The 23839-nt window shown below is 42.0% G+C and overlaps 1 protein-coding gene and 1 non-coding gene across 5 annotated transcripts; both read left to right on the top strand.

Moving 5' to 3' along the window:
- Positions 1–532: 532 nt before the first annotated feature.
- Positions 533–14758, top strand: STX11 (syntaxin 11). 4 transcript variants are annotated; one of them, XM_071433441.1, is made up of 5 exons: positions 533–795; positions 8400–8598; positions 10448–14136; positions 14239–14384; positions 14528–14758. In XM_071433441.1, exon 3 carries the CDS (start codon positions 10453–10455, stop codon positions 11317–11319), a length of 867 nt encoding a protein of 288 aa, XP_071289542.1. In that variant the 5' UTR covers positions 533–795; positions 8400–8598; positions 10448–10452; the 3' UTR covers positions 11320–14136; positions 14239–14384; positions 14528–14758. The 4 variants fall into 4 exon arrangements, with proteins under 4 accessions (XP_071289542.1, XP_071289527.1, XP_071289552.1 ...); XM_071433426.1 differs by having other exon boundaries at positions 14239–14758; XM_071433451.1 differs by lacking the exon at positions 14239–14384 and having other exon boundaries at positions 10448–14140.
- A 1807-nt stretch (positions 14759–16565) lies between these two features.
- Positions 16566–16648, top strand: TRNAL-UAA (transfer RNA leucine (anticodon UAA)). Its single transcript has one exon. It is a non-coding gene; the product is annotated as a tRNA-Leu (tRNA).
- The last annotated feature ends 7191 nt before the right edge of the window (positions 16649–23839 follow it).

Here is a 23839-nt window from a genome sequence, read left to right as displayed (position 1 = left end):
TCCATTTCAGAAAGACCTGAACAATCTCTATGACTACTTGTGTAGCTAATTAATGTGTATGATTACCATGTACCAAACATTGCGACGCCAGAGTTTTGTTAGGCTTTTTTCAGTTAGAATGATGGGCAAGCTGTTGGGTTTTTTTCCCTCAGGAAGTCACAACGCAAAAAAGGACTTAATTTGACCCAAACTGAAACATGACGCGAAGAGCGCATCTTCCTTACACTAAGCAGCGGCAATTTGAATTACAGAATCACAGAGTCGGAAAGCCCCCGCTTGCCGGCGGGGAGGCGAGGCCAAGAAAGGTCAGGGGAGGTCCACGGGGACGATGGCGAAGAGACGGGCCAGTTCACCGCGCCCCCGTTTCCCGGCACCCACGGGACGGAGTTTCCCCGCGCTGGGCAGCGACGCGAACTGCGCATCTTCCCACGGGCAAGGGAGGGGGCGGGGCGCCGCCATGCAAATCAGGCCCTCGCAGCCAATAGGCGGGCGAGCCGACCGGAGGGGCGGGGCGCTCCGCGGGGATGAGCGCTCGCCTCGACGGCGCGGGCTCTGCGGCGGCACCTCTGGCACCTCTGGCACCTCCGGCACATCCGACACCGGCACCTCCGGCACCGGCACCTCCGACACCGACACCTTGGGGAGCGGCACCTCCGATACCGACACCGGCACCTCGGGGAGCGGCACCTCCGACACCGGCACCGGCACCTCGGGGAGCGGCACCTCCGATCCCGGCACCTCGGGGAGCGGCGCGGGCGAAGCGATACAGGAGCGGCCGGACTGCCCTGCCCAGGGGTGAGTACCTGCCGAGACGGGGGAGGACGAGACAGCGCTTTCCTCGGGGACCACGCAGGGTTTGGTTTCTTCGCCCCGGGCACAGCCGGTGCTGGCTCCCGGGACGGGGTCACAGCCGTATTCCCGAGCATCAGCTGGAATTCCTGGACGCCGAGGCGCCCGGAGCTGCTGCCGGAGGGAGGGCAGTGCTGGGAGCCCGGGCTAGCCGCCCTTTCCCGGGCTGTCGGGGTGTGCGGGGCCCTCGGCACCTCGGTTTTGAGGAGTAGAGTAGAGGAAACTGCTCCTTTTGAGTCGAGTGGCGAAGTGTGAAACCCGGAGGCAGGAGAGATGATAGGAAATGCAGACTGGGCTTTTGGGTCCGAAGGTTCCTAGCCCTGGTCCTCATGGAATACAAAAGGGATGGCTGGGTTTTCACAGGATGAGAGAAAAACAGAGGCACTTTCAAATATATGTCTGCATTCCCACTGCCTTGTTTGTCTGGCTTAACGAGTTTTAACATTTTATTCATAGTGCTCATACATGGTTATGAATAGCTCCACAGCAGATTTTACAGAAAATTGGTTTAAATGCAAAATATGATAGCTTTTCCTTCGTTCTTGAGTGTTATCATGGCAGATCTAGAAGTGGGTGCAAAAGTTAGTGTTCTTTGATTGCTTCCGATTAAATTGATACTCATTTCCTTCCTACCAAGAAGAACTGGCCCTCGTGAATGTCTGAGATAACTACATGTCACTCTGATATTGAGAAAGGAAATGACTAGAATAACAGCACTGGCCAAAAACGGACACTTGCCCTTCTTGTTCCTGTTCTTTAGAGTGTATTTTAGCAACTGTCTTTTAAGCTGTCAGGTATCAAAATGGCAAACTATGACTTTGTAGGATAAGAATACAATTTGAATGATGATGCTTTCTTATCATTGCTGATACTATTTAAATAGTGGTGAGACTACAAGATGACCATAATTTTTTTTTTTTTAATTCAAAATAGACCAGAGGTCTAACAAATGAACAGAATAAATGTCATCATTAGGAAAGGTTGGTTTAGGTGCCCAGCTCCTCTGATGACCTTTTTTCTCTGACTGCCTTGTATGCCCAGTGCTCTGAAACTGAAATTGCGTGTTCAGTCATATGTTATCTGGTGGTTTGGCTGAGGCTAAAACTGCAAGTTACACTCTGTTGTTGAAAGACATCTCCATGACGAAAGTAAGCATGGTACAGATCTCTTGAGACATTAAAATGAGTAAAATGTAGTACCTCCTGGGCACTGCAGATAAACATGATGCTATGGAATGCAACTGCATGCTCTATCAGTGCTGGAGAATTTGGGTGCTGTGGGATTAGGCTCCATGTCTGACATCACTATACTAACAGTATACTAACACTAACAGTAACCAAGACCTGCTTCAGAAGGAGAAATGGTAGTTGCCACTAGTGCATAAATAATCAAGAAGGAAAATAATCTGCTGCATGAAAAGAGTCACCTAAATTTCTCCCCAGCATGGGCAGCTCTCTGTGGACAAACACTTTGTGCTGGACCCACAGTGACTACTGGGGATGAGGGCATGGAACAAATCCTGGGAATGCAGGGCCACTGTGGGACTGTAAGACATTTCTTTATCCATTTGGTGCACTGGAGCTGTGCACCTCAAGCAGGCCTGAGAGGGCTTTCTGAATCTTCTCTCTTTCTGTCAAGGAAGAAGGTCCCACAGTGCTTCCACAGAGAAATGGTCTAATTTTCAGCAAGGACAGCCAGTTCAACATAGGCCTTGTGAAAGAAATTGATTACTTTGTGTGTTTCCAGTGTCAACACAGGGATCAAACTGACCATCCCCCTTTCCACAGAAATCTCCTTTTATGTCTTGGAGTACTATCTCTCCCTCCCTGGTCTTCTGAATTAAATGAGGATAATTCCTTCTGCTCCTCTTTCTCCAGGAGTGTATTTTCCAAAATGTTTGGAGACAATTATATACCAAATATGCTCCCTTTGACTTTCCTAATGTGATAACTGTTTCAGGATGTAACTTTTCCAACTGAGGCCTTATCTATGCCAAGCAGAGTAAAACCAGTCCTTCCCAAGCCATCTCTCATTTAAGACATTAAGTTTTGGGTTTTTTACAATGATCCTATATTGTGAGCTTGTTTTGTGGCTTGCAATCAGCTATAACCTCACCAATGCCTTCCTGCTGCTAAACTAGGTGTTTCCTACTTTATATTTGTGGGAATAATTTTATCTAAATGTACCAGGCTTGCCTATATTGAATTTCACTTTCTTTTTGTTAATTCTTCTCTTACTGTCAAGATCACCTTAAATTCTCATAATTTCTCCTTCCCTGCCCTCACCAAACGCTTGCTTCTACTCCCAGTTCCGTTTGCCTGGAGACTGTACAAACTCGTGTTTGGTTTCACTCTTCAAGTCACTAATGGAAAATATGGATAATCTCTGACTGTGACAGATGCCTATCCTAATACTGATATGTTCAAAACCAGTTCTGATGATGAGAAGGCAACTGCTGTGTCAAATATGCTGGACCAGATACACTTTCCATTATCTTTTATCTGGCCCATCAATTTTCTTTGACTCTGGTCATTCCTGTAGTTCAAGGATGAGAAAGTATGGTGCAGAAGTTACTGAGGCAATGTTAGCTTGATCCAGTAAACCTATCTCAATGCCAAATCTGGGGTTACCACTTTTTGCAGTGAAGCCATTTTTGGTTATGCTTGCATTTTGGGTTATTCCCCAAGATGTGACCATGAACCAACTCTGGTGAGGAACATTATTCCCAGGGATTGGCCTAGGGCTGGCTCCTGGGAGCCCCCTGTTGGGTAGTGGGGGGGGCTCTACATGAGGGAAGTGAAACAATTTGGTTTTTATCTCTGCTTCGATAGGCTAGATGAGCTATCAAGACACTCTACACAATCAGCAAGAGCTCTCAAACAGTGCTTGGCACTTACATCTAGATAAAACTACAAGTAGTTTTATCAGAGAGAGAATGATGTCATATATCTTGACTTTCAAAGGCTTATCATGTGTGCAGCTTTTGCCTAATCTGTTATGGCAATTAACCCCTTAATTGCCCAGATTATTCTCAACAAACTCTTATTCACAGAAGTGAAGGAATTACTTCATAGTCCATCTTTTCCTGCTATGCCTTTTCTCTCTGCTGTTTTTGTGGTATTGACAACTCACTTATTTTTGAAAGCAAGAATAAAGTTTGTTTGAGCTTTTGATATGCACAATCAGGTGTGTTCCTAATTACATCTATATCTTGTCTCAACTTCCCTGGTGCTTTGAATGGGCCTGTAAACACCCACGAGCTGCTAAGTAGTGTAACTACCATAAAGTCTGACATGGCTTGGGGCTGTGGGTGCGAATGTGTGGCTGGCTATAGGGGTTATTTCCTGGCTGGAACTAGTTTGATGCAGATACTGTTGTGTAGATTTTGCAATAGAATCCCAAACTGAGCCTCATGTGTACTGGCCCACATGACCAAATACCAAGGAAACACCCTGTATTTAACCTTAAACGAATTTTTTTAAAGTCAAGAGTACTTGGTCTCAGGTTGTAACACTTTATCACAAGCCTTAAATATATGTGCTTTTCAAATAATAATGCAGTTGAGTTCATTTAAAAACGTCAGTAGAAGTTGTTTCTTCTGACTGATGATCACATGCGACTTCATATTTCTATTTGCATACCAACATAATGTCTTAATCACTTGTAAATACCACAGTGTGGTAGCAGTAGTAGTTATATACATGTGGCATGTGCACAGCTATTTCGCTGAGCCAATGTGTTCCAGGGAAGCCAAGGTGATTAATTAGCTAATGCATATTCTCATGCTGTAGTGCCAGCACTGCCTGTGACTGTGTTGGCTGATTGCCCTGCATGGTGACCTGTAATGATGCTGAGCTGTAGTAATTGCCAAGAAATGCACAGATGGCTGTCTCACTGCTTATATTAAGTGCTATGGATCTGTCTTAACCATTTGCCAAGCCCTTGGAGGTACAGTTCAGACTCCCCTTGTCTCTATCTAGGCCAATTTTACCTGAAGACCTTGCAAACCAGTGAAGATGGAGAAACTTTTTTTTGTCTATAGCCCCATTACCTCTGCTCCCCACCCCACCCAAACAACACCAAATCTAGTTAAAATTGCTCATTTATGTGACTTGTGAGGAAAATGTCCAGAGCAGATACTGAGAATCCATTTTATCTATCCAGTATTGAAAGTTTGTCAGTGGTGATCCATATCTCTCCAGTGAAAATTTAGGCAACCTAGTAAATAGTAGCAGTCAACCCATGTAAAACAAGCTGACCTTTTCAATGCAAGAATAATGTTTACTCTCATGGCTACTGAGTAATTACAAGTTAAAACATCAGATTTTTTTCTCAGTCTTATAATAAATATGTGAAAAATGGCATATTATAGTGCATTTAATGCACACCAGCAGCGTCTCCTAGTTTTGATACTAATGTCTGGAAAAGCTGATAACCAGTCCACAGAAAACACCAGGATGGTTACTGTATTCAATACATCTGAGAAGTACGAGATGCACCCTAGATCCTTCAATTTACAATATGTTGTCATACAAAAACTGAGAGTTCTTTTCTGTTGAAGAGATTGAATACTGGTAAAGAAACTGAGATAGTCAAAGAAGAGCCTCCAAAGCTATCAATATTCTAGAAATTATTGCCTAATTTCTTTCAATTAGAGGCAAAAATCAGAATCAGTTTCCCCCCTAGGTTTTTCCTAGACTTTATGGTAGGAAAGGAACTAGTGGAGACTTGGAGTTTCTGCCAGATGCAGAAGTAACCTGCAAAGAATGGAGTCAGCCTTACTTCTCTGAATATATCAGCTTGTAATAAATAACTTGTCCTGGCACAGGACAGGGATTTTTTGGGAAAAAATAATATCCTGAGACATTTGTAACTGCAGATATTTTTCTCTAGGGTGATGGAAATTATAAAGGTGGTCTTCTGCTGTATACAGGCTTTGATGAGCATATGAGCTGGGTAGTGTAGTCTTCAGATACACTTGCAACTTCTTGATGGATTTCTGTAGCTTTATAACTGGCATTCAGTGTTAACTGATGGATTTTCATTCCTGAATACATTTTGTCTATTTTTGAACATTGTGAAATCCATAAAATTCCAGAGAGGATAACTTCCTTTCCGTGAGACCACAAAAAGATTTTGAACTGTTGGTCTCTGTCATAGTTGTAAATCTTAGAGTTAGTACACATATGTGATCTTAGAACAGCTTGAGAAGGCAAGCTGTCCTAATCATTAGATTATAACTTTTTTGTTTCAGGTTCTTACAGTGGAGAAGAGAGAAAAAAAGATGAATAATTTAAAAAAATTCAAGCCTGCTGTGCCACCTGTGATGGGCATGGTTGGGAAGACAGGGAATTTGGACTGAAAAGATGGCTAGTAATCTACTATAAGCCAATTACTCTTCTGGAAAGATGAGTAACCTACTGTTTTAACCTACTGTTAAAAAAAAAAAAAAAAGAGTTTTCCCCAAGTTAATTAATATTGTCAAATCTATTTAACACTTTTTTTACCTATGCATGACTTGTATTCTAGTGCAACAGCAGCACTCTATTTGCCTTGGAATGCAGTGTGTTCAATTCAGCAAGTCCATCTGAGTAGATTTCCATCAATACTACATGCTCTCCAAGCCATATGGAAGTCACTGAAATGTGCTGACACATACTTAGCTATGAAGTAATTTTGCCTAAGAGCAGATTATTTCCTAATTGTTCACCACTTGTTTTTTGGGTCACGTCTATTGTGTGTCATGAGATAAAATCACATGCCATTCAGAGCCAGTCTGAGCCAGTGGGTTCCTTTTACCTTCCAAGGGCGAGAAGAACTACTGACAGAATTATTTTTAACTGACTTGTTTTGAAATATCTGTTGTTCCTCAAACAACTAAAGTGAAAGCTTCATCTTGTAAGGCCCTACTCAAGGCTGAAAAGATTACTGACTAGACTTTTGGTAAGCCACAAGATGGTATTAAGTAGCAGCTGAATTTATGAATGCTGCAAGAAGAAAACATGTACACTGCCTTCCTTCCCAGCAGCTGGCCATGAAATATGGATACTGAGCTGAAACTGCTTCATCATTTCACCATTTGTCCCCAGACTCTGATCACAGAATCACAGAATATCCTTCCTGGGCTGGAAGGATCAGGATCATTGAGCCCAACTCCTAGGTGAACAGCCCATATGGGGATAGAGTGTGGATATACAAATATTAAAGATAAGATAAACATAAGTGTGTCATTCACTTGTTTCTATAGAAATAATTTTTATCCTTAGATTATTTCTACATAGTTAACAGGCTTCAGAACATTTGCATGGCAATGTTAGGCAATGTTTGTAGGACTCCCTTTTGTATGTATGTGGGGCTAAGAGAAAGGGGGTGTATGCACATGCATAGTTTTTGATTTTTAGAGTGGATTTTCTTTCTTGTCTGAAATCTCATGTCATACACAGTTGTCTGGGGCTTCAGTCTTATTGCAACAGGACAATTTGTATGTTTCTCATGCATCATGGGAAAGCTTGTCACAGTGGTGATTAATACCAGTAAGGAGCACAGTAACATGAAAAGATGAGCACTGAACATGCCCTCAGCTGACTGTACTTGCTGGGTATCTGCCTCCAAAGTTGTAACCTCTGCAGTCATCACCCAGCCTGTATTTCCTGTGGGTGTGTTTGGGTGTATACATCATGATGGACTGGAAGAAGGAACTTCATATTTACACGGACAGATTTATCTAGCCCAAAAATACATATGGAAGTACATGTTTCAGTTTGAATATACATAGCATTTTAAAATAAAATAAAACTGACACCTAATCTGTTAAACCTCACACTCTGAGAATTAAGGCAGTTATACACTTGCAGTTGTTACTCCAGAGTAATTGCTGTCTTGATATTCTAATGTGTTAGATGTATCTTATATAGACTTGTGCAAGTAGTTGAATATACTTAATGTTTATGGTCAGCTTAGCAAACTTTTTATCTAAGGCTGATTACCAGAACAATTTAGACCAGACCTTTGAACATTGTCTAATCCAGGCCTGCTCAAAACACACACAGGCAGTTTAGGTTGCTGAGGGCTATGTCAAGTAGAGTTTTACGTCAAGTAGAGTTTGCTGATTCCAAAACTTTTCTGAGCACCTTTTCCATGGCTTCTAATTATTTGGGATTTTCTTATTTTTTTCCTTTCCTCCATCTCATATCTGGCTGGCTCTTCTCTTGTTTCCATGTTAGTCTGTTGTATCTTGTGCTATTGCTGTACATTTCCATGAAGGGAAAATGCTTTGCATTAAGCAGTTAGTGATGGCAACACTTAAATAGATGGCATCCATTTGTTAGGACAAAAGCGTGAACACTTTACCTGTGGAGACATATCCCAGACAGATACAGGTCCTCAATGCAGAGCTAAAAGATGCAATGTTGACCACCTTAAACGTAAGTTTTGGTATGTAGATACAAATAATGTAGGCTTTTAGAACTAAGTACTGGGAGCTGCGAAAACCCAGGGTGAAGATTGTAAGTGCAACTGCAACTTGATCCCTCTGTTCTGCTTACAACTAGACTCTACTGGATCTGCTGGATCACGGAGATTGTGTGTGATGCTGTCCATAGCACTGGAGAGGAGCTCTTCACAAGTGGCCTTGATCCATGTGCTCATTCCCTGATGTCCAACTTGTTCCTTCGCGATCTGACTCAGCAAAGTGCTCGAGGCTTGCAGCAGTGACTGAAGTCAGAAGGGACTGACTTCTGAAGATTCCAGGTACAAAGAATTGTGCTTGAAGTGTCTCAAGTGGGCATTGTAAATTACCAAGAGTATCACCATTGTCCTTAATGACTCTGGGCTGAAACCTGACTGTGGGGCTGTTAGATCTGCCTTTCCCCAAACAACTGGTAGGAGTTGATGGAACTTTCCACAGATTTTGCAAGGGAAATCCCCAAGGAAATGAACACTAACAACATAGTCAATGAGATAGCATGAACTGAATGATGAATATTAAATTTTATGTTGTACAACTTATATTCAGCACATACAGACTCTAGGCGGAGACTTGGTGGAAGTGATAGTGCACAGGCAGTGTTTAATTGCGTGATCTTCCTGTGTCCAGGCAACATTGTGGTGCAATCCAAGGCAACACTTGACAGCTCCTTAATCTTCTTAAAATGTTTGACTTTTTAACCTTTATTGTTGTATTAAAAGAAAGAAAAAAAGCAATATTTTTAGACATGCTGCAGAATTAGTATACACATGAATTTACTACAGCATTTTCATGTTGTGAATTACTATGTATTTGCTTCTCCATTTCTTCCTGGGGAAGAAAGGGTAGACCTACTCGTACAAAATTATGAATTTATCACACAGGAGATTTTCTCAGTGTTTGCTTGGCAAAGAAAACACAAACAGAAAGTGAAGTCATTCTTGAGCCAGTTGTTACTATGCTCTCTGTAGAAGGCTGATGATATATAATTTTTATTAAGTTTAAGGAATGGTAAGCATGAAGTTCACAGAATCGCAAAATTGTTAGGGTTGGAAGGGACCATAGAGATCATTTAGTCCAAATCCCTGCCAAGACAGGGTCATGTAAATCAGGTGACACAGAAATGTGTCCAGTGGATTTTAAATGCCTCCAGAGAGGGAGACTCCATGACCTCCCTGGGCAGCCTCTGCCACCCTCAATGTAGAGAAGTTTTTCCTCATGTTGAGATGAAACTTCTTGGGTTTCAGTTTATCGATGTTTTTCTTTGTTGTGTTGCTGGGTACCACTGAAAAGAGTCTGGCACCATCCCCTTGGCACCTGCCTTTGACATATTTATGTGTTGATCAGATCCTCTCTGTCTTCTCTTTTCTAGACTAAATAGGCCCAGCTCCTGCAGTCTCTCCTCATAAGAGAGATGCTCCACACCCCTAATTATTGATGTCTGATACTCTATGGTCAATGATAGCATCTGGAGACACTAAAATTGCTTTTTCTTTCCTTTTTCCTTTTTTTTTTTTCCCATCTTGATACTTTCTACAGCATTTTTTGAAACTTTTCTTTCCCAACTGTATCGGTAAATGCCATTTCTGTTTCTGAGAGGCTTCTTAGTATTCTCCCAGGAAAAGCAAACTTAGAATGAGAGAAGCCCCATGACATTTTGGGCAGTTGATGTAATGAGGGATCAGAAGCTAGAGGAGATTTCTCTTGTGAGCAGTAGTGGAAGGTGTTCAGTTAAATAAACATGTCTACAGATGCTGATAGCTGAAGGCTTACTATCAGGAGTCTGGTTTTCCTCTCCAAGTAAAAGACTGGGATTTTGTGGGGAGTTTGGGGCTGTCCTATTCTTGTTTTTGATTTGTCTTCAGGATTTGTTGTCTTCTTTCCCACAGCTTTGTTTCTAAACTTGTACCTTCTAGAACAATGTTCTAGCAGAGTTTTGGATGTGATATCCATCACTGTATAAAATACTGTGAACAACTTTAAAATCTAGTATTTTGGGTTATCTTTAATGAGTTACATTTGTTATCTATGATTTAGTTATCACCATGATGTAGCTATTAGTTACAAATTTTTTACTCTTTTTACCAATATTTTAGTTACTTCAAACTCATTCCTCCTGTTCCTGTTTTACAGGCAGGATGAAAGACCGTTTAAGTGAGCTGCGTGAATTTGCCAGGTTACACAACCAACAGTTCTCTGATAGTGATGATGATGAAAATTCACCCCAGGATATTCTCCTTTATGAGACGGATTATGCCTTGGAAATCCTTCATAAGGACATACAGAGCATCCGGACAGAAAATGACCACCTAAAAGCGGATGTCAACCGTCTCAGAAAGCAAAACACCCGCTTCCTCACCTCCATGCGCCGCCTTAGCAGCATCAAACGAGACACTAATTGTATTGCCAGAGACATTAAGAGCCGTGGAGAAAGCATCCACAGGAAACTGCAGGTAATGAGAGATTTCTGTGAAGATGCAATAACAAAATATGGAGCTATGTCTGTCATTGCCAGGGTGGCGAAGAACCACTATGTTGACCTCATGCACACATTTCAGGACGCTATGTTTGATTACAATGCAGCAGAGATGAACCAGCGGGAGAACTGCAAGATTCGAATTCAGCGGCAGCTGGAGATCATGGGCAAAGACGTTTCTGGCCACCAGATTGAGGAGATGATTGAGCAAGGCAAATGGGATGTCTTTTCCGAGAATCTCTTGTCAGATGTCAAGGGAGCTCGTGCAGCCTTGAATGAGATAGAGACACGGCACAAGGAGCTGGTGAAGCTGGAAGGTCGCATTAAAGAAGTTCACGAGCTCTTTCTGCAGGTGGCCCTGCTGGTGGAGGAACAGGCAGACACCTTTGATGTTATTGAGATAAATATGCAAAATGTTGAGGACTATGTAGGAGATGCTAAAGACCAAGTGAAAAGAGCTTTGGAATACAGGAGAAAACATCCCCTCAGAACAATCCTCTGCTGTTGCATATCATGTTGCAGAAGGTGATGGTCCCACTGGAGCTAACACAGACTGACTTGAATGTCTTCAAAATTAGGTGTTCTTTCCAGAGACTTTTCTGTAATGACAAGCCCTATAAACAGGGGGGATATTTTGCAGTTGGTTTTGTTCATTGCCTGTTTACTAAATGTGCTGAAGGCTGTTTGTATTTATGAACTTCTAGAAATGTTTATAAAACTATTTTTAATGTAATTTTTATTGAAAGGTCCTGTTACTGTATCTAGAGGTGCAATATCTCTACAGTGATACTCATTTCATATTGGCAAGAAAGAAGAATGAATAACTTCTCCTAGGGAATATGAATACTTTTAAGAAGTAACTTTATTCTTATTTGTTGAAGTGAGGCTGCAGGCAGTGAAGCCTTATTGCCTGGGGCAACACAGTACACCACAGAATCAGGAGGTTTCAGTTTTAACTAGTTTGGAGCATGCTTGAAACAAATTTGACAAAATACTGAGCCTGGAGCAGGAGCAGGACACAGAACTAGTTTCTCTTTCAACTTTATTTTCAGCTGTCTGGAATCTTAACAGAAGTGGCTGCACCTCAAATGATAATATGCACATTTTGCTCTATTTGTGTGACTGCTTTTTTCCATTCTGAGTACCCAGCTATCTCAAGGTGGCTAAAAGCACTGCAACACTGAGGCATCTCACTCACTTTTAGCTTAAGCCACTCTCGACTCTCAGTTTCAAACCTGCCATGCTTTCATGTTCTGATGCTTTTTTCTGCCAATTAACACTTCATCCAGAGGAGAAACATGGAGTGGCCTTCTGCAGAAACACCTTTAAGAAGACAACATCTGTGGGGTTGAGGAAACATTTTAGGGTCTCAGGAAAGCAAACAGAACTATTTCTTCGGTACACCTGAAGAAAAAAGGAAACAGTTTCATGCCATTTCAATGCTCTTTTCAAGCTTAAAAGGAAAGTCTCCTTTTGTGGGAGTCTGCCCTTACACAAGGGCAAACCAGTAGGTTTGGAGTATTGCAAGGAAATAAAAAATGTGCAGTCCTGGTAAGCACTGAGCATCGTCAGTGGAACATATTCATAGAGTCTGGTGATTGATCACAGCTCCTGCTTCTGGAGGTTTTCCAACTATATTTCTAGGTGGCTTCCTGATACACTGTGATCTATTGCTATCCTTTGAAATAATGCAGGACATTTTTTTCAGATTTTTTTTTAATTAATCGTCCTATTTGTACCAATTTTAATAAATATATTTCAACATTTCAGATATTTTGTATTTGGGAGTTTTCCTCAGATGTGCATAGATGCACGCCTTCCTGCACCAGTTGCAGTGAAACTTCTCCCTTCTTACCTTTTACACCCTGATTTTATGTGGGAAGAAAAACCCCAAACATTTCTTACTATTTTTAGTAATATAACAAAACAGCAAAATAAATCCACTTCCAAGCTTTCATATCTTACTGGGAAACAATTTTAGCCAGACAGACTTTTTTACAGAAACAGAAACTAAAGGGATAACTTTTCTCAGAAAGAGACTGTCCCTTTTGCTGTAGCACATGGAAGAGTGAGGAACACTGATCTCCTAACTATAAGATATTTTGATATTCAGTGGTGTACTGGTGATATCAGTGTTATGCTTGTCTGAGGACGTCTCCAGTAAGGTGTTCAAACTTGAAGTGGGAGAAAGGAGGGTGATGAGCTGGGACCACAGCCAGGGGCTTGGTGCTACTCAAGAAGACAAAGTTTTTTACTCTGTAGGTACTGCCATTAAGTCAGTGGAACTGTGCATTCCTACAAGAGTCAGCATGTGAGGATAAATCAATGAAGAATGAAATACTGTATTTCCTTTCACATGCACATTCCTAGCACTTGCCAATGTTTTTGATTAAAATTATGTACATGTTTTTTTATGCTGGTTCCTTTTTTGCATCTACAAATGGAATAAAAGATTTAATAAGAAAAAATTGAAAGTGCAGAGTGTTGTGCATTGAATCTGCAGCTCTGAATAACATTTTGCATTGTCAAAGTTCAGTTTAAAAGTTGCTGGACTAAATTATGAATCAGTGAGAGGAGATTAAACAAGGCCTAGAAAAAAAAAGGCATCCCAATTTTTGTTGCATTGATAAATGAAATGTGTTGCATATTGAGATAGACTGTTGTTTTTTCTCTAAAAATCCAAAGAAAAATGAGTTTCATGCATTCTAAGATGATTCTCAAGTTAAAAAAACAATCAAAATTATGCTGGCAGTTTTGAGAGACCTTGATGATTTCACTAGTAGATATGCAAAACTAGAATTCAAATCTTTAGTTTGATTTGAGGCACAGGGAAAGAGAATGGAAAGAAAAGGTAATTGTAGACCTTCTCTCCTGATTTAGGGCTGTTGCTGTAGGGAAAAAATTGAGAATTAGTCAAAAACCAAACTGATACCTTTTAAAACTATTTTTAATATGCACTGTGAGTTATGAGACACTTAAAAATGACTTTCAGTAGCTGAAGCAATCATTCCATCATTCTCTTCCTTGCAAACACATCCATTGCTTAATACTTTGGGGTTTTTTTCTACCCTTCAGTTATGTAAGAACTCAAATTTAGCCAGCCCATGGACTTGCCTAATCACAGTTGAACAGACTTTTGAAAAAAAAAAAAAAAAAACTGATCACACTATAGCTGCAAGGACTCATGCCACACAGGATGAGTGGAAGAAGATGATAAAAGTTGCTTGATAATATGTTAGCATACTAATAACAGAAGCTGCAGAATGGACATTTTCTGAGGAAAGCTGCCTCCTCCTTCTGAAAGTCAGCACAACTCCTATGCAGATGTGTGTAGCACATTCTATAGGTTGGTAGGTTGGTTTTTTTTTTCTCCTCTTCCCTCATATGGCAAACACTTAAACTGGGTTTGTGGAATAAAGAAGTTAAAATCTGACAGGGCATGTTTTAGCTTGCAGGATTGCTGTTACTTTGGTTTTGTTTCCTACTGAAGCTGAAGCTTCACAACCCACGCCACCAATCAGTCACCAACCAGTCCTTTCTGAGGAGGACAAAGAGGAACTGGCAACCAGGGACACTTTGCTACTTCTAAAATATGTGAGACAGCACAGCACAGATATAAAAGAGAAAAAAAATTCCCCTATTACAAAATACGATGTTTAGCATGTAATGGATATGCATATGGGTTTCTATTTCATCTTGAGGGACTTTTTTTTTGAATCATGGGTTTCATTTTACAGAAATGGCAGTGGGACAATTGCTTCCTCAAAATGAAGGACCAGACTGTGGACACACTTCACACTTGCACACATGAGCAGGTATCTCTGCCACGTGTCTTGGCAGAATCTTCTTGAAGTAAAGAAATAGCTCTTAAGAACCAGATTTTTTTTTTCTGGAAGCTGAACTGAGTAGCTATGCTAAACTGCTGCTTTTTTTAATCTAACCTGTATTAAAGATGTTTTGAATGCACAGCCCAAGTTGTATTTTTTATTTTTTCTTGAAAACAAAACGTTCTCTAGATTTTTGAACCATGGTAGCTATTTAAATTGATTTGAAAAAGGAAAGAGCTCCATGGGGTTGTGGTTCTATCTCTAGGAAGGTATCACAGATAGAATGAAGGCAGGAAACAGTGTAATATAATAGATACTGTATGTGGTGATTCTGGTTAATAAATTTCCAATGCAATGGCATTTTCACAAGAAGTCATGCTGTTTGTTTCTCTAATATGTAAGAAGGCAACAGCAGATCCATCTTCTTCCACGTTTTTAGCATATTATGTAGTGTCTTCATTATGGTTGAGCCAAAGCAAGTAAGAGCCAGCAGAAGACAGTTTCACCATGCCCTACTGTGCACACATTGTCAGGGCAGCAAGTCTGCACAAGAAAAAGCAACGTTTTACTGTGTTTCTTAGAAAAGGTGTTAGATCTGAACAGAAAAGTAAAAAACCTAACTGACAGTGTTTCTCTACTCAATATTTTGCTGAAAGGCACAACCCTACTGAGCAGAGAACTACGGCATGCCACTCATTTCAAGGCAATGATACGGCATGGCAAGTTCCATTGGAAGAGCTGTTCTTTTATTCATGAGCTCCCGGGTGTGAATAACATGTATGGTACGTGGGAAGTATTTTCCCTCACAAGCATGCCTAGTGTCCCGAGGGTCTCTGAGCACTAAGAGCTGAGGAGCTCAGGCGCCACCTGCACCTGCAAATTCGAGCCCCAGACCCCTTGCAGGGGGACAGGGACATCCAGGGTGTCCAACACCCGAGCAGGAGGTGTGCTCCTGTTCTCCTTGTGGACAAGCAGACGGCCTCCGCCTGCCTCCTCGTGAGCTGGACGCTGGCACAGGCCCGTGTCCTCAGCCTGTGCCGTGTGGAATATGGTCCTCACACCTCAAAGGTGCCAAAGTTTGGTGCCATGCAGGATGTCCATATCCTCCGCTGGAAAATAGCAGCGAGAGTGGGAGCCAGTGCCCGGGGTACAGTCAGCGGAGCGACACTTCCCCATTTCCCCTCTGACGCAGGGAAGAAGTGGGAGGTCCCAGGGCAGGCAATAACGCGGAATATTGCGATAGGTACTTCCGTAGACACGGCATATAGTGACGACCAGCAAAAAAATCTTTCCCCTGCGATAATGTTCCTCCTAATGAAACATAATTGATAGCTTTGAGCTTCGTTGGTTTTGGTTCTCCTTCTACGAGAGAGAGAAGATACATTCCAGGAAACACTTGGACGGAAATAATGAAGTGTCGGTGCCTTATTGGCACAACCCCTCCACTGCCTCTCATGCCCGCGGCCCTGCCCGCTCTGAGGGGGATGAGCCCGCTCTGCCCAGACCCGCACTGCCCGCCGCCCCCGGCTCAGCGCCGCCCGCCCTGCTCTGCCCCAGGGGCGGGCCCGTGCCAGCGCCGCGCACCTCCCCCGCCTCCCCTTCCGCTACGGGCCCGGCGCCGGGCGGAGGGAAGGAGGCGGCAGCGGGCCCGCTCGGTCCGGCTCGGTCCGGCTCGGTCCGGCTCGGCCCGGCTCGGTCCTGGTCCTGGTCCGTGGCAGCGCTCCCGTCGCCGGGCCTTGCCCGTCCGCCTCCCGCCGCCGGGAGAGGCCGCCCGCGCGCCTCGCCCCGTGCGCTCGGCGCCCGCCGCGCTGGGAATACAGGCGGGCGGGAGGGAGCGGCGGCGGCAGGGGGTGCGAGGGGGCACCCCCGAGGGTCGCGGACGGCCCGGGGGGCGGTTGGGAGTGCGGCCATGAATGTAGGAGCGACTGCGAGCCGTCCCGGTATCTGCACCAGGATGGCCGAGTGGTTAAGGCGTTGGACTTAAGATCCAATGGACGCATGTCCGCGTGGGTTCGAACCCCACTCCTGGTAATTCCCGTTTTTTTATCGGGAGCACCTTCCCGACGCGGGGCAGGGCCCGGTGCTCCGGGAGAGACGCGGCCGCAGCGAGCCGGGGCCGCCGGTACGCGGCCGAGGGGCGGGGAGCGGCGCCGCTGCGGGCGGATGGCGGCGGCCCGCGCGGGTGTCCCGGCGCTAAGCGGCCGGCGGGGGCACTGCGAGCCGGGGGAAGTCCTGCGGGCCCGAGGGAGGCTCCTGCAGCCCCCGTTACGTCAGCTTCGGAGTCTGAAATGAAATGATGAAATTAAATGTAGTTTTAAAAAAATAGTTTCTGTATATATACATATATATATGTATACACACATATATATACATAAACGTCTGCATATATAGGTATGTGTAATATATGTATATATGTGTATACACACATACATAAACACATACACACATTTATACATACATTATTGTGTATATTTGTGTCTATATGTCTATAGATATATAAATAAATATATACATACATACATATATACATATATATATATATATATACACATATACAAACATACACACACACAGCCACAGCCTCGGTGCTGGAGCCTTGGGCAGGGGCAATAGGCACCTCCAGTGTTGTCACCCCCAGATCACGACCTTGTTGTTTGTTGTTTGTTTTTTGTGTGGGTTTGTTTTCCTTTTTTTCCAGTTCCAAACCTTTCAGAGGCTGCATGTCAGCCTGTCAGAGTGCTTTTTACAGCGTGAAAGTCAGCGTAGCTCCATAGCTCCACATGCGCTGGGGTATGGAATATCCTGTTGAGGTGGCCCTGGCCAACCCTAGAGGGTGGTGGGAAGGTGATCACAACTTCTGAAAGAATGGTCCCTCATGCTGGCTGTACCCTAAACTGTGCCAGGGCTTAAAGTAGAAGTTAAGCAGAAGGAGCATGCAGGACTTTCAAACTGACCTCGTGCTTTTGTTTCGTTTGGCAGGACACATAGAGCAGTTGCTGTTCGTGTTGAGGTGTTTAATCTGATGGGACATGGTTCTGTTGTTTGGGTTTTGTGGGTTTTTTGACAGAGTAGTATCATTATGTTTAATATGTTTGAAGGTATGGGAAGTATAAATCCAACACATTTTTAAATAGTAGTGTTTGTCAGAGCATACTGGTCAAATTCTTGCTCAGGTAAATGTGGTTGTTCCCATTCACTCCATTCCAAGTAATTTGATCTGAAAAACTATTCTAAACTTTCAGTCCGGATATATCATGTCATGATACAGACTGATTGAAGGATAAACACTCAAGAAAGGGATAACGACTCATGGTGGACCTTCAATGTAATATGAAATAGAAGGTGAAATATGGCAGGATATTTTATTAAATGCTCACATTAGATGATCTGGCATCATGTGTGAGCATGGTGAAAACACAGAAATACGACATTCAAGAGTTACAGAGGGAAGCCTGGTGTGTGGGGAATTTCTAGGAAAGGCAAGTACACATGTTGTTTTTTTGAGTGTTACCACAATAAAATTGTAAATGCAAAACATACCACAGTTTCTAGAGCTGTTCATTAAGTGGTACTGCCAGGTTCAGATGTTTTCTGAAGTAAATACTCATTTCTATTCTTCATTAAGGTACAAATTAGTGAACATGTGTGCACGTTTGAAGGCACATTTGACCTGTAATGTTGTCATGGTAAAATGCTGCCCTTGGAAACCCACATCTTTGCATACAAATTGTGTAATCCTGCTTATGTGCTTATTTACAAGCATGTTTGAACATATAATAAGTGCTCGTGTAGATATTGTGGAGGCAGTGATGATTTTGATGAAAACTTTGCTCCAGCCAAGGATGATTTTGATGAAAACCTTGCTCCAGCCAAGGATGAATTAGTAGTGGCTATTCTGCACTGTGAGAAAGAAGAAAGTAAAAGTAATCACATTTTTTTCAAGAAGAGTAATTGCTTAACAGGAAAAAAAAAGGCAGATTTTATGATAAAGCAATAGAGAAAACTGAACTTCTTGGTTAGAAATGTTCCTGTTTCAGGTGCAGCCTTTCTCTTTCCTAAAAAGAGTTGTTTTGCAGAGAACTTCCCTCAGTCCTCTGGTGAACCTGTGTTCCCTGCTTCTTAAAACAGCTTGTTAGAGCATGTGCTGATCTGGAATGGAACAGAATTTTTTTTTTTTTAACTGTTCTGGGTCTCAAGAAATACCCACAGAATCTACTTGCAACAAGTATATCCTAATCCCTTCCCACACTTCTCCATAAAGGAAAGTATAAGCTTCTGGGCTGGGTTTATTGGTTTCTATTTTAGGTGAATTGACAGGGTATTGTATTTCAGCCCTGGAGCTGAGCATTATTTTAAGATTTTTATTTTATTGAGCAGATTCCTTTCTTTGCTTCCTTGTTAAACCCTCATGAATTTCTGGTGGTTGCCCTTGCAATTTGACATTCTTACATTTCACTTTTTATATTCTGGCCTTTAGTTAAAACTATATTGCTTTCTGTTGGACTCCATTCTGTGGATGAGCTGTTTTTCTAAAGATGTCATTATCTGAAGGAACCTTGCCTTGTTTATTGAAGAAAGTGGAAAAAGCATAATGACTAGTGCTAGAAACCGGAATAAAAAAGGAGATTCATATGCAGACAGTTGAATGCCACCCTGATGAACCAGGGGTGTTTTTCATGCCTCTGCATATTTCCTGTCTGACGAGAAGCCAGTCATTTAAAATAGATTTTTCAAAAGCAATCATGCATTTTCATGTTCCCTATTTTGAGGTCTCTGTCTTGAGAACCGCAGTCTGATTTGCAGGAATGCAGAGCTTTTCCAAAACCAGGTGAAATCAATGTGGCAACCTATATTTTAAGCAGTCTCTGAAAAAAAATATTATATGACTCTGAGTAGTCAGATTTATTGGAGATACTTGATATGAATCTTTCCATACCTCAATTTCCCATTGTATAAAGTAGAAGGAATAAAAATACACTGTTTGCCAAATGGGCTGCTGTGAAGTAAATTTATTCTTGTTTGCAAAGAATCCAGATGGACACTTAGGTAATCTGGTCATGTTAGACAAGCCCATGAGTGGACTATCAGTGAATTCAAAAAATAACATGAAAGAAACAAGCTACAGAGGTAGTTTGAGCTGTGAAGACTTTACAAAGCATTGAACAACTGCTTAGCCAGCAAGCACTTCATGTGTGCTGAACAAGGTGGGAGTCTTACAGGAAAATAGCATAACTCGAAATTCTGTCTCTCTTCAAAACAAAAGGGCCTCAAATCAATAAGAAGGCAACCTATTGATGACATAATTAGGTGGTATTTCAAAATAGTTTAATCTTTTTAAAAAACTTTGAGCAACTTATTTTTTTGTTTTTGTATTTTAGCATGTGATGGAAGCATGTAATTTTTTACTTGAGTTAAAACATTCTTCTCTAGATGCTCTCAATGACCACAATATCATGTTGAAATAAAAGGTGTAAAAAGGGCTGTGAAGTTCTTGATCTATTGCACGATCTTGTATGTAGGATGATCAATAAACCCTCTTACTCATTTTGCAGAATTCATTTAAAGTCTGTAAAGTCGGACTAGTCTCTTACATTAGCAGGAGTAACTGCATGTAAAATACTTGTTAATTTTTGAACTGTTCTGATTTTGTGACCTTTGTGATAAATAAGAGGGGTAGACTCTTTTCTGGATTCCTGTCATTCGTTCAAATTTACCACTATTTAATGCAGACAGTTGTGTCTCTGTTTATACCTGTGTTTATACAGGTTCATTTTCAATAGCTGCTGGGCTCTTCATCTGCAGACTGCCTCTGATCTTATCTGTAGGTTCTTAAAATAATTTCTGTTGGACTTGATAGCCACAGCCACCAAGTGTCATTAGCAATGTTAGCTAATTCTGCCTTCTTCTCCAGGGCATTACAACACACGCTCCCAAACACATCCTTGCAACATTTTATTGCTTAACTATTTTTCTCTCTTTCGATAAGGAAAATGAAGAGATTTTCTGCTTGGTTAGTTCAGTCCAAGCAGCAAGCTCTGGGGAATTGTGCTGTGGTAGAACATTGATGGAAGGGAACGAGGGTCTACATCTCACTTACTGGAGTGCAAAGCCCTTCAATTTATTTACAGTGCAGGTGGAGGTAGGTTCACTCTTAAGACTGACAGATGAGCCCTGCAAGTCTTTCCATGGTCACTTAGAGCATCATCACCCCCAGCATGAGGATGGCCTAACACAGCCTTCAAAAGTGACCAGGTCACCACTCAGCTGCTCAGGTTGGTGTCTGGCATTTCAGCTCAAAGCCACCACACTGGCAGAGCGAAGGGCAGTAGCTTTGCCCTGGGGTAAAGGGGTGTGGGCGTGCATTCCTGTTTGCCATATTCTCTCATCAGGAGGAATACATCCACATGGTAACACTTTACACCAGCACAGCATTATTTACCAAAGTGTATTGCTGGAAGTGTCAAAAGACTGGCCTGTGCACTAGAACACCTCCAGTCGGGGAACATTTTCCCTTGTGCTGGCTTTGCTGTGGCAGCAGCAGCCTCTGTAAGAAAGACAGAGCAGACAAGTCATGTTTTACACTCCAGCAGCAAGGTTTGACAGAGCACCTACTTAATGAGGGGCTCTGAGTGCCCCAAAATGAAGGCAGCATAATGCAGAATATTGAAGCTAGGATTTCTGGGATCTTAGAGCACTGGGATTAAAGTATGCTAGCATTCATTGTCTGGTATATTTTTGGCTGTGTTAAACTTACCTAAATGAATAGATTCTTGCTGCCAAGGAAGAGCTTTTGTCTGAAGACCATAGCAAATGTGCACACTCTTCCAAAGATGGTCCTCTTAAATGTGCAATAACAAAAATTGCCTTCCTTCCCCTAAATATTTTGAGAGAAGAATGCTCTTTCCAGATTCCTTAATTTTCCTGGATTGCTCCTTCTCTTTCACCATCTGCTCAACTGTGACCTTCTTTCTGGCTTGGAAGTGCTGCAAGATCTTTCCTTCAGACCTCATCTGCCTCCTTTCTAACTGCTTGCTGAAGTGGTTCATGCAATTCTTGGCAAGAGATCAGTCACTGACCATGTGACTTGACGGATTTGTGACACCCGTCTCTTGCTATTTCATCATGTGTTGCAAACTTCTTCATGTGAGAGTGGAATCCCTTTTGGGAAGTATGGACTGCATTAATGAGTACTCTTTTGTTTTGCAACTAATCCAAGTTTGATGATTGATGAGCATATGTATTTTAGTTTCACTTGTCTTTACATATCTGTAATTATTTTCTGTCACACTCCCACCTTTTGCTTTTTGTGTGCATACCAAGGAACAGATCCAGCTGGTCTAGCAGTTAGCTGCTGCTAAAAGAGGCATAGATCCTGCCTTTCCTCTGCCCTGGCTGTACTGCACATTCCTACTGCTTCCCTCTTGTGTCCCTCCATCTTTGATTGCAAGTAATATGTAACAAAAAGCCCAATTAATTTAATGTTACTTGGATCTAAAATTGATCTCTGATATTATCTCATAAGAAATTCTCTGTGAAGAAATGAGGAATTGGATACAATTTTTTTACATGTTTTGAGCTCCCTGACATAGGCAATATAGATCCACTCTTTTTATTCATCACAGAATGGCAGAGGCCAGAAGGCCCCTCTGAGGGTTATCTGGTCCACCTTCTAGCTCAGAGGTAGGTGAACTTGAGTCAGGTTTTGCATATCTTTGAGGATAAAAACACCACAGCCTCTCTGAACTACCCATGCCAGTGTTTGAACACCCTCACAGTAAGAAAAATGTTTTTTCTTAGTATCTTAAAAACAAGAGTTCTCTGCAGGTTAGACTACTGTAAGTAATTGGAGTTTTCCTTCAAAATGTTCTGGTTGCTGTAGTGCAAACCAATGACATCCACCTATTGAGTTGAGGGGAGGTAATGCAAGTGATAGCACTCACCTTCATCCAGTACTGTGGCTAATGACTCCTCATCCTAGATCCAGAGGCTGTCTCTGAATAAGGACTTGGAAGCATCAATATAATTTAGAAATCTGATTTAAGTAAGGCTTTCCAAATCCTTTAGTAGCTAGATCCAGAATAGAAATAATTTGTGTATTTAGTTACTGTGACTTCAATCTTTTATCATAATATGTTGGATTTTTTTTATTTGTTTGCAGTATTCTTTGCTGTGAGAATAACTTTTTTTTTGGCTAAATGTAGGTTTAATGTTCATGTAGCAAGCTTTATAGCCATTGTTTCCCCAGTCCCTATTTTGATGGCATTATGATAGTGCCGGCTGTATCTGTGCCACTTAACAAACCCTATAGTGTTCTGTGACTGAAAACAGACTGAGACATGCCCAACCTGTTGTGCTGCATTCATTTGGGTGACCTACCCCAGAAGCTATTTGACACATCAGTAAAGAAGGAATACTGAAAGCAACTGGATCCAGTGTTTGTGATGTCTCTGCATGCTCAGTTTCTCTGAACAAAATATATTTCTACAAAAATATATTTCTACAAAAAAGAATTACTGAGTAGAATAATAATTGTATGGTATGAATGCATAAGTTGGATTTCTTTAAGAGGCAGAAGTAGTTAATCCCCTCCAATGGGCAGTACAGAGAGACATCATGGATGAGATAAGGTTTCTGCTCTGTATGAAGTTGTTGTTGGGGAGGGAGGTCAGCCATCAACACAGGAAAAAGGACCTATATGACAAAGGAGGTAGTGTGACTGTGTCCAGCTGAAATATTGACAAACTTGAGCATGTTATGAAGTACATGAGTACATGAGAGGAGAATGGGGTGGGATTGGGAACTGTCATTAAAATGCTGTAAAACCAGAAGTTGTGGTTACAGATTCTTTTTCTGTGGCTGTTTCTGTTGCTTTTCTTGTTAAGTGTCTACTTAACCCAAGATGGGTTTAAGTAGAGTTTGAGTGCCCCTATTTTAGATTGAGCTCTGCAGAGAATTTGTCAGGAGATCTCCAAGAGCATGGTGGTGCCCACAGCCCCCAAATGGAGCCCCTGGGGGTCCTTTATAGCCAGAGTTAAAGCCCATGCATCTTATTCTTCTGGAAGTTCCTAGCAAACTTTCCTCCATATCCAGGAATAGGCCTGGATTGCAATGTTAACCATCTCAGAATGTTTTATATTTTTAACAAAAAATATTATACCAAAGTAGTCTTAACTGTCCAACTAGTATGCATTGTTTGCATTGTACTTTGTTTCCTTTTATGTA

This window comes from Agelaius tricolor, unplaced genomic scaffold, assembly GCF_023055355.1.
Source record: "Agelaius tricolor isolate 1412-34295 unplaced genomic scaffold, bAgeTri1.0.p SCAF_1, whole genome shotgun sequence".
Classification (NCBI taxonomy): Eukaryota; Metazoa; Chordata; class Aves; order Passeriformes; family Icteridae; genus Agelaius; species Agelaius tricolor.
This window is presented reverse-complemented; position numbering and strand designations above follow the sequence as displayed.